Below are 11257 nucleotides of genomic sequence, written 5' to 3'. Positions count from 1 at the left end.
AGTGTAAACAGCGCTGGGAGCCGCTGCAAGCTAAACCCCATCAGGACGTGGAGTACGTGCAGCGCTGGGAGAGCTCTCTCCCAGTGCTGGCACTGCGACCACACACACACACTTCAAAGCACTTCCGTGGCAGCGCTTTGAAGTTTCAAGTGTAGCCATACCCTTTGAAGAGAGAAATTTTGGTAGCATAGAAACTCACAAGGTCCAGTTTTGTCCTCCTCTCCTCTACAGAATGGGAGTAGAATATTTCTTTATTCCAAGCCATGCTCATGTTCAGTTTGTGCCTTTCATACTGAAACTCTGCCCATTCCCCAATTATAGGCTCAATTCTCAAGAAGTGATACCTGCTGTAGGACAGAATAGAAGGTAAAAATGGGTGAGATTTATTAGGTGATCTAGTCCCAGTACAGTGCAAGATTGTTCCCTACAGAATTGTCCCTGTTTGCTGTCAGCAGCATAGTATGTCACAGATGAGAGGGAGTTTTAGGAACAAGCACGTCAGGAGCACAAGGCAGGTAACCAAGAGCAAATTCTAAACCTCCCGAGAGCATTTAGTTTTTAGTCATGTAAATAATAAAAGCTGAGAAACGTTTTTCACTGAAGCAATAGCTTTCACCAGGGTCATCCACCTTACACAGATCATTCCTTCCGTGTAGGTGGCGTCACAACGTAGTGCTTCATGACCAGAGCAGGGATACAAGGTGTCTGGATAAAACCTTTTATTAAACTTAACACACACACTGTGAGGTAACAAAAATGCACACATACAAATAAGTATTTCTAACAGAGGCTGTGGAGAACATCAACAAAGTATGATAAAACAAGCAAGAGTAGCCAACCCTGTGCCACGCAAACATTTAAAGTGCCTCAAAGTGGTTTTATTGCCTGGTGTAATCTTAACTGTGGTCTACATTGCAAAGTTTGCCTCTTCCTCAACTATGATGGTTCCACAAGACTAGTAGACTTTGGCTGTTCTAAGAACTGATGGCATTGGAGAGCCAGACAGCACAGTTCCAATACCTGTGGGAGTGAAGAAGAAATAAATTTTAAAAGAATTTCTTCAGTAAAGCAGGTTGGACAATTTTGCAGCCTAAAGCTGGTTAGCAAAAAACAAACAGTCAGGTGATGCTGTAGTTTCTAAGAATGAGCCACCTAACTTGAGAAACAAAGCCACAGCAACACCAGCAAGCTGTAAAATTGAGTAGTACTGTATGGGAAGAAGAGCAGACCAAAGCCAAAGCATACTTACTAATAGTCTCATTGCTTTAACAAGAGAAGAACCTTCTCCAAAATACATCTAAAATTTCCAGATGACAAATGAGTTTCAGACTCCCATTCTCACCTGCTTGAGCCTATCCAACCTTATCCCTCTGAGCAGTGCTGAACCAGCTGGGAAGAACCAACTCCTTTCACTGCTATAGCTAATCTACTTGTCCAGGGCAGAATGTAGAGCAAAACATTTGCACCGCTGCCTCACTATAACTGCCAGGCCAGCAACTTCCACCAGCACTAAGTTTGTTAAAAGATTGAGGTTTTTCTAAAAGTTTTATAAAGGAGAGTTTTGGCTGAGTATGTTCCTGCAGCAGCTCTGATCAGTAACCATTAATACTGGACATCCATTTGTTATTTGATGATTACAGCTAGAGCTCAGATGACTTGAGTCTGCAAGGTATCTATGAAATGCTGCATTTTACAGAGGTAGGCATCACTAAGCCATAGGGAGAGTTCTCCACTTCTTCCTGTGAAGCCCACTAGGGCTTCCAGATCAAAGTAAGTAAGTAGTGTGGAATACATTCTAGGGAAGGTTCTACTATACGAACTTTTAAGATGAGGGAATGCAGAAGCTTTTATATTGCAGTCACAGCTCTGTGGCAGAAGGGAAGGGAAGAGAATGGAGACTAGTTTGCAGGCAATAGCTAATGTCCACAGCAGAATGACAAGGCCCAGAGATCTGATTGAAATATGTTACAGATTTTTAAAAATTAAACAAACAATTTTTGCCATTAATTCCAAGCACTGTTCTCCCTCCATAAATGGTGTTGTGACTTCACATCAGTTACCTGCTTCCTCCCCCAGGACCCCCTTCTGGCACAAGGGAACATTGAGACAAAAAGAGAAGATCTCTTCTATCTTCCTCTGACAATACATTCCTATCCCATAGTATCAGTTGTGTCCAAAGAAACTAGCCCATCTTCAAACCACAAATTAAAATAGAGCTGAGGGCAAGAAGAGAATTGGAGGGAAAACCAGGGCTTCTTAGTCACATTCCTGGAATTAAGGGCTTTTAGAAATAGTTAAATATCAATCCCAGAGGTGTTAACTATTTTCAGACAGGGGGAAATAGGTTGGGTCCCTACTGACCTGCCAATACTCCAATTCAGTCCTTTTCGTTTCTCATGTCAGAGTAGCTGGGACAAAGCTGACACAGCAGACAGCTTCAGTCTCTGAACTACTTAAGATAATAGTGATACATACATTCTAATAACAATTTGGCATATTCAACAGTCTATTTATTTTAAGAATGCATTTCTGTTAAGCTAAGCAAGAATATTCACAAACTACTGTGATGAAAATATATTCTGTTTCTGCTAGAAAGTTTTTGGATAAACATTAGATTAGATTACACCATGCCACTCTTTCAGCAACAGCCACCATTTAGTTACATGGCCAAGTACCATGGAATGAAGGAATTACATGAAAAGCTCTAAACGCTGCACAAGACAATTCTCATCTGCTGTACCAAGGACAGGTCGCATTGGAATTGACAGTTTGGAGCATGGCCACTGAGTTGATAAGGTTGGCAGCCTCAGTCACCAACATCCTTCTTCACTATTATACAAGCAAGGGGTTAGTCTGCAATATTCCATTAAAAAATTGGGCAGTCTGTATAGGACTTGCATATTAAAATTACTATACAAATAAATAATTGTTCCTTTACATACAACCATTGGGCAAATGGGAAGCGGTCAAGATTTATTTTGACCTGTCTCCCTCAGGGTCAAACCATTAATCCAACGAGAATTCAGAGGTATTGGTCAGGATGTCTGTGTGATGGTAACAGTGGAATACAGGACCTGTGGAAGAAGCCAGTGACAATCAAAAACCTCATCACCACACCTTAATTAGACTAGTATTCCAGTGAACAAGAACCCTTATTTCAGATTAGCAGGGAGATTCAGTTTCAATTCCAGCCCAGACTAGTGGCAACTGAAATCTTTTACCATCTGATGTCTAGTTAGTGGTTTGACACTAATTCCTAGGGTAAAACTTTCTACATAGCTAAACCAGCACTGCACTGGTTCAACAGAGGTCAAAAATTGAACAAGCATCAAGTGAGCTACCCTGTCTCCTGAGAGGAGACTGCTGAAGCAGGAGACAGACAGCCACATAGGGCTTTGTGGGGGAATTCGCACTGCCCTGCCTGCTGTATCTGCAATTCAGAGAGAGGACCTCAGTCTCCAGATTTACTGTTAAAACACTGCAACCACCATGTGAAACTGATGTTTCTAATCTTCTACAGCAGTGGTTCTCAAACTTTTGTACTAGTGACGCCTTTTACACAGCAAGCTTCTGATTGCGACCCCCCCACACACACCTTATACATTAAAAACACTTTTTTAATATATGTTACATCATTATAAATGGCTGGAGGCAAAGCAGGGTTTGGGATGAAAGCTGACAGCTCTCGACCCCCCCATGTAATAATCTCCTGACCCCACAATTTGAGAACCCCTGTACAGCATCCTTTATGCTCTTCTACTCCATTAGCTTAAGAATTCACAGTCAAATGACAAACAATCTAACAACTGATCTGATAGTTAGTGTACTGTTGGGCAGTGCCCAACATCAGTGGTTTTCAAACTTCTTTCCTCATAACTCAGTTGAAGAAAATTGTTAATGCCTGTGACCCATCATAATAGCTTTCGACTAGAGTTTTCATAAAATCATAATATTGCAATACGTTCCAGCTTACCCCACTTTACATAACTAGCTAGACACTAGCCTTCGTAATCCTATGGTAAGGAGTGTGGGAGGTGGCCCAGGATAGGGCAGAGGGTGAGGTGCAGAGGTGAGGGCTGTCTGGGGGTGAGGGGTTCAGGATGCAGGAGGGGGCCCGGCTGGGGCAGAGAGTTGGGATGCAGGTTGCTGAGGGCTCTGGGGTTGGGCCAGGGATGAAGAGTTTGGGGTGCAGGCAGGCTGCCCCAGAGCTGGGGCCAGAGAACGCCCCCAGCCCTCCCCCTGCCAGAGCTCCAGGGGAAGGGCCTCTCTCCCTCTGCCAGCAGCAGCAGGGGCAGGGAGGGAGGAAAAGAGGCCCACAGCAGCCCTGCAAGCCATAACTTGCTCCCCTCTCCACTTCCCGCCCACCCCCTACCTCTCTCTTCTTCAGGCCCGTGCTGCGCAGCCCTTTAGAGCTGCTGTGCAGCAACCATCATTTATAATTTGAATCAGCCAGGCAACCCAGTGCCTGACATTCCGCGACCCGTACTTTGAAAAAAAAACTGCTTTAGACCACAAGTTTCAGGTTGGGGTCACTTGCTCTTCAGGCTGATATGAGCTAGAGGTGCCCAAAAGATATTCCCAGCTCCAGGAAGAAAAAAAACTGTATTTATTAGCAACCCTTATAGACAACTGTGCTTCAACATGGTGGGTTTGAGAAAGCCCAGTATTCTTCAGCAAGAAAGCTGGGGTTTTCTATCACTGAGGAAACGATGCAAGAGACCCCTTTAGGGGCAAAAGAAAGGTGATTGGTATCAATCTCTATTGCAGCTCATTTCAGCTAACATTTCTGCAGTCCACCACGGAGAACAGTCTTATAGCAAACTTAAAAATAGCGGCAACAATTAGAAAATTACAGTGAATTAGCGTAATTTGCAACAGAATGAAGTGTTTTGGTCACTACCCTATTAACGGCTTTCTGTTTTCTCATTACAATGTACAAAACATTTGACAAAGAATTCCTGAAATTTGTGCTCTACACACTTGAGGTTTTAACAAAGCTGCTACTGTCTATTCTCAAAAACAAAAAAGGTAACAACAACATGCAATGACTAGGGCCAAAATGTTCAAGTATGAGCACAAAGTCAGACTTAATCAGCAGCATGATTTTCATAGGGACCCAGGAAGGGCACAGGGACACACTCTAGCAGATTCTGTTTCAGGACTGAGGCCTGTTTGCAAGAGCAGTTTGAGGCAGGAACCTCACCCTTCTCTGCGTACAGCACCTTACCGAGCACAACGTGACCCCCAATCTGATAGGGCTCTTGGCACTAACCTAACAGTCAATATTTCGTTATATAACCTGGCTCACATTTGTCTAACATGCAAGATAGTGCCAAACACCACCTTTTAAAGGGGCATCCACACATGGAAAATATGTGATAACACACAGTAACAAATGTGTGTGAAACTCATTACAGGTGCTTATTAAGGAGAAACAGGTTAATTTGACACTGCTTTCTTATCTCCAGTTCTATTACCTATAAATGTGCTGAGCAGTTACCACTCATGGGGTCATACCATATACTGAACCCAACATATTGCTCCTATAGAGCAGTTATCCTGACAGCGAAGGGTGCAATCAAACTGAAAGAAACCAAGCAATGACTCTAGGAAACTGCTGTTAGATTTAAAGAATTTAGGCCAATCAGGTCAGTATCAAAAACCAGGATTGCAAATTTGAAATGAGATTACTCCAGTACAGACACCAACCTGACCACCACTTGCTGCTATGAACGCTGGCGCTTTTTCCCATATGAGATTCTCCTGATTCGAATTTCTAGTTGGAAGGCATCCAGTCTTTCCTTTGGGTTAAAAGTTAACATGTCATGCAGGAGTCTGCAGAGATCGTCTGGCATGGACTTCTTGTTCTTCAAAGGAATTTGCAGTTCCATGTTGGGATTCTCCAGCAGCGCCTCCCCAACAGGAATAAGCTGCTTGCCTTGACAGATGTAGGTTCCTGGGTATATTTTGTAAAGAGGGAGAAGTCAGACTGGGGAAAAGGAGAATCCACACCACAGGTCCATCTGACAAGCAACACAAGATTTATTAGTAGATGATCACAGCATGTGAAACCCAACTTCAAAGGCTACTGCCAAGATAAGTGTTGTAAGATACCAGCCCCAGAAGAAGTTCAGTACCAAAATAGGAACCATCAAGTTTATTACATCCCCATTTCTGCACAAGTGTGCATCAAGCAGAGGGAAACAGAAAGACACTTTTAAATTTGGCCTGCACAGGACATTGTCAAATGGTTATAGGGATCACATGCAAAGATAACAACCTGTTGCAAAGAGCTTCCTCTACTCCACTGTGTTTCAATTAATTTTAACACATCAGTAGAACTGGAAGCTCTAAGGAAGACAGAGGCAGGTTATGTTTGGCTCAGATGACTCAGAAAAAAGTTAACTGAGCAAATAGTGGTTCAATTATTTAAGTCAAACAACTTTTAATAATAAATGACCGTATGTTCCATTTACCTTTATCCAGACTGCTGGAGACAGCTTCTCCTCAGCAAAATTAAGGAACAGAAATGTAAATAAATTCACTGGTCAAAGTGGATTAGCTGGGTTCCAAAGAGACAGCAAAGGAAACTGCTCAGTCAAGCTGCTCTGCCCTCGCAGCAAGCACTGAATAAATGACCGATCTGCATATGGAGGTTAGCCAGGCAAGTCTCTTATCTCGAGCTGGCGGATGGCTATTGAATAAACTGTAATGAAGTCTGTTCATGCCTTGGCCTCAGACCCAGAATATTTCCTGTTTTTCTAGCCAAGAACTAGAACGTTTTTGCTGTTTGGCATTTTGAAAAGGAACGATCTCAGTTCTTAATTCATTATGTTTTGAAAACTTCAAGCAGCCACTCAGTAAAAGGAACCTCTCTCGGAATGCCGTTATTGTGACTTGAAATTATAACAATATTTAAAAAAAATGTGTACATTGTGTATATTGGGCTTCCTTGAGTGTGAGTTGAAATGCCTCTGATTAGTATGTTCATATAAAAGATTGTCATTCCATTCTTTCAAGGCGCATTTTCTGTTGCAATATATATTCCTAGAATCACAGACCATCCATCCCTGTAGAATCTTGTTCAGCCAGACACGGCACTAAGGATGACTTAAATATCCCTCCCTGCTTCATAACCTATTTTCTTACATGTCCTTACAATCCTTTGGATGGGTCCTTTGCCTTGTGGGCTTTAAATATACCACCACTATCAGCAGGACAAAATGTACCAACTGTAGATCAGCCCATCTTCAAGGAAAGAGATTTACAGCAAGGGTAACAAGGTAGAGCAGAGGTTCTCAAACTGGGGGGTGCAGAATGTATTGGGGGGCACGCATGAGATTTAGGGGAGGGGGAACTTACTGCACACATTTTATACCCAGCAATGAACAACTAGCAAAGATGATTCCTCCGGACATATCAGGTTCTCAGATGGCACCGTGCATTTGACTCCAGATGGCACTGTGCATTTTGATGGATTTCTGCTAAGCTTGCCTAGCATTATACAAATTGCCATTTGTAGGTTAATCTATTTGCACATTTAAGTGTCAGCATGGACCACAACTGCAGTTTTGCTTTTGCTCTTATTACAACGGATCATTGGCTCATTCGTGTCACAGAAAAAAAATTCAAGTGAAAAACAAAGACACCAAAACTCATTCAAGTGAAGCACCGCTGCCGCATATATCGGTGTATGTACTTGTGTGACAGGAGGTAGGTGCGAAAACTACCACAGACACAAAGAAGTGGGGTGCAATCAAGTAAGTTTGAGAACCACTGGTAAAGCAGACATGGCTATAAAGCTGCTGAATCTTGACTGTAGAGTGTGGATATACTGAAAATGTTTCACCAATGGAATTTAACTCCGTTTCAGGATTTCCTTTGGAATATGTTTGGAGGTTTTGTTTTTGGAGTTCTTTGGTTGGTTGCTTTATTAAAGTTCATTGGAGCTAGTCCCATTTCTGCTGATCTCCCAACCCCCTGTCCTCAATGGATGGCCCAAGCCAGGTGACAAGTTTTCTTCTCCTGGCTGTTTATGTCAAACATTTTTGTAAATGAAAATGCAGTACAGATCACAAAAGTCTAACAAAGCTTTCAAACAAAAGTAAAGTTAAGATAATATGCTCTGAACATGTTGCTCCTAGGTCTTAAAGACTGGGGAGTCCCGCAAAGGAAGTGTACTCAACATGAGGAAAGGGGTAGGGAGAAAGAGGAAGAGGGCTTTACAGATTTCTGGCAATACCTCTGTTGGAGATGTGGAGAAATGTTGACAGACTCCAGAGGAAGCCATATCCAATACTATGCCAGAAAAAAGGGTGATGATGTGACTATACCTGGGAAAAAGATCCTCAGGGCTTAGAGGATTGCTGGGGATAGGGCAGGAGAATGATCTATAAATTAGGGCTCATTGCTGGCTGTACAGCCATTATTCTCACCAAGCAATTCCTTTTCAGAGTCTCCATCCCTGAAGGTAATCCTCTCTACCATAGCCCAGAAAATGATCCCGAGGGCAAAGATATCAGCTTTGGCAGTATAACGACCTTCCCACACTTCTGGTGCCATGTAGAAATTTGACCCACAGGCTGATGAGAAGCAATGCTGGTTCACATTCACTTTCCCCTGGCATATCTTACTCAGGCCAAAGTCTGCTACCTATAGACGAAAAGGGGAGAGATTAGGAGGTCACCATCATTACCTATATCATTGTACTGTGCATACAGGCATGAACAGAACAGCAATTGAGCAGGTAGCTATACTGAGTGCTCTGAACTCTATTATATTCACTATTATCTGTATTGAATAACAAAACTTCAGTTTGATTGTCCTTTGGCTGCTCCAAAGGAGAAAGCAATATGGCAGTATTGATCTTGAGGGCCAAGACATGGGTTACCCACAAGGGACAGGCCTACCATCCTGAGTTAACTGCTGGAACTCCCCTGGAATTGGGAGTAAACTGTGAGTTGACTTTCTTGCCACTAAGCTGCTCTTCCCGTTGAATTATTCCAGAGAAAGACTTGTTTTCAGTCTGTCACTATAAGGAAGAGAATTAGTCTTCATTTTAACCATGAAGACCCATGGCTGGAGCCCAGATGAAGCAAGAGACAAGAAAACCTCTTGATTCCAAAACAGCAAGTAGTGCTACAGACTACAATATTGGAAGCATTGACAAGTGTGTAAGGACTGTAGGTCCATCAATAAGAGAAGGGAATATGCTGTATAAACCTCTGAAGACCTTATTCTCAATATCTTCATGCTTCCTTCCCATATCTCCAAAGGACAAATCTAATCTGTTCCAGAAAGCAGGAACCATAGTAAGGTTAGTTGCAATCAGTTAATCCAGGGTGTATTTAAAACGTCCCTCTCTGCGAGCAACTTTATCCTCTACCATTTAGCGTGGCAACCCTCTAGTCCCAGTGTTACCAAGGATAGTCCCAATAGGTCCTGGACCCAACAGTGTGATTGCACTGAAATCACAAGTGCCCTGCTGCTTTCACTGAGAAAATATTTCACCACTGATCAAGAACACAGTGGCAAGGTAGTGGTTTAAAACTGATTTACCCCTAAATTGTTCCTCTTAAAGGAAGGTCTTGCGCATGAAAGATGCTACAGAAATGCTCTCAGGATTCCCTGAAGAGGCCAAAAGGTAACTGACTGCCCCACACCCTCACCAAAATTCTCTTTTGAGACTCATACAAGTGAATTGCCCATCCTTTTCTAAAAGTTCAAAGGGAAGGAAACAGATGAGGAAACTGAATATTACAGTGTTATCCAAATGACCAACTCAGTGCAAGTAATGCAATTGGCATAACACTTCACCCACATATTGAGCAGCAGCAAGAAGAATTCCCCTCTTACCTTTACTACAGGACCTCCAGCGCTATGGGAAATAAGAATATTATCTGACTTCAGGTCTCTGTGCACAATCTGATTTTTGTGCAAGAAAGCAACAGCACTGCTCATCTGCTGCATGAAGCTATTATTCAGCTGAGAATCTGGAGTGCGAGACAGCAAAAAATCATTCATGTTTCCACCATCACAGAACTCCATCACAAACCACACAAAACAGGCAGACTTGGGGTCCATGCATCTCCGCCCTTTCAGACAGGTCTCAATCAGGAGCAGATGACTGTCCGATTTCCTGTACTGGCGGCTGATTGGCTGAAAGACTTGGCCACTCTGCAAGACACACTCTTCTAACTGGATCACATTCTCATGTTGGCTCTGAACACTTTGCAGGGCCCAAAACTCTTGCAAAGCCAGTTCCACATTTTCAGGTACGTTACACTGCATCCTTTTCACTGCCACTTTGTTTCTGGTTTGACTGACAACTGCCTCGTAAACTACCCCATAGCTCCCTCGGCCCACTTCCCGTACAATGCTGTACTTAGCTTCTGTAGCCATATCTTTTTGTGGCCCAATGGGCAACAGATAAAAACAGTCTTTGAAGTCATAACAATTCTCAGACTTTCACCTGCAACAAAATCCTGAAAGAGAAAAAGACAAGGAAAGTTTGGTAAAAATTTGATAGCTCACCCACAATGCTTCATGTGCTTCTGTTTGATCCTTTAGTTGAGTGGTCTATATTTTACTGTGTGTTCCTTGGAACATGGAAACCTGTTGCAACAGTGGGATTTTAAGAAAGAACTCGAGCATGGACACATCTTTCAAGAATCACTGTTCAGCACAGTCCTGCTGCACAGTTTGCTACAACCACACTGCAAAATGGCACTGCGCAGAACTAAACTGCTGCATTAACAGTGCACACAATGAACAATGTTTGGTAAAGAGAAAGGTGACCTTCCCAGTGCAGAGTGCATCCCCCAAGTAGGGGAGAAACGGAGGAAAACATCACCTGAGCAGCAGCTTCTGGGCAAAGCCGGTTTGCCAACACTGCTTCTTCAAAGGTGCTGAACAGCCCCACCAACCCCTACACCCACTCCCCACATCTGCAGTCCCAAATCCCACTCCCTCACTGGCTAACCACATGCACCCACTGTATTGTCACCGCAGTGCCAGCTATCGCCGCCCCACAACGTTGTCCTGACTCCCAACCCCAGAACCCAGCCCATGAAGTCCCCCATCCCTCTTTCTTCCAACCACCCCAGCCCCTAATCACCTTCCCACAGTCCAGCCATCACATCCCAGTCTGCACTAATCCCTCCCCCTCCCCCTATGGCCCAGCCATCACCACATCCTGCCCCTCCAAAACCCCTCACCTCCCCATGGCCCAGCCATCACCACAGCCTGCCCCCCCCCC

The 11257-nt window shown here is 43.5% G+C and overlaps 1 protein-coding gene across 1 annotated transcript; it reads right to left on the bottom strand.

Annotated features, from left to right (window-relative positions):
- Positions 1-706: 706 nt before the first annotated feature.
- LOC116831114 (serine/threonine-protein kinase PDIK1L-like) lies at positions 707-10479 on the bottom strand. The gene is made up of 4 exons (XM_032790884.2): positions 9856-10479; positions 8436-8652; positions 5710-5956; positions 707-3074 (listed from the first exon to the last, which is right to left on the bottom strand). The coding sequence occupies exons 1-3, from the start codon at positions 10399-10401 to the stop codon at positions 5727-5729; spliced, it is 993 nt and encodes a 330-aa protein (XP_032646775.1). The 5' UTR covers positions 10402-10479; the 3' UTR covers positions 707-3074; positions 5710-5726.
- Between the last annotated feature and the right edge of the window lie 778 nt (positions 10480-11257).

The sequence above is a fragment of the Chelonoidis abingdonii genome, chromosome 3 (assembly GCF_003597395.2).
Source record: "Chelonoidis abingdonii isolate Lonesome George chromosome 3, CheloAbing_2.0, whole genome shotgun sequence".
NCBI lineage: Eukaryota > Metazoa > Chordata > Testudines > Testudinidae > Chelonoidis > Chelonoidis abingdonii.
Note: the sequence above shows the minus strand (reverse complement) of the source record. Positions and strands in the feature narration are given on the sequence as shown.

Coding starts and splice junctions, on each gene's coding strand:
- LOC116831114 (XM_032790884.2), bottom strand. CDS start 10,401: ATGGCTACAGAAGCTAAGTACAGCATTGTACGGGAAGTGGGCCGAGGG. Junction 8,653..9,855: donor CTGGAGGTCCTGTAGTAAAG/GTAAGAGGGGAA, acceptor TTTCGTCTATAG/GTAGCAGACTTTGGCCTGAG. Junction 5,957..8,435: donor CTCTGAAAAGGAATTGCTTG/GTGAGAATAATG, acceptor AAATATACCCAG/GAACCTACATCTGTCAAGGC.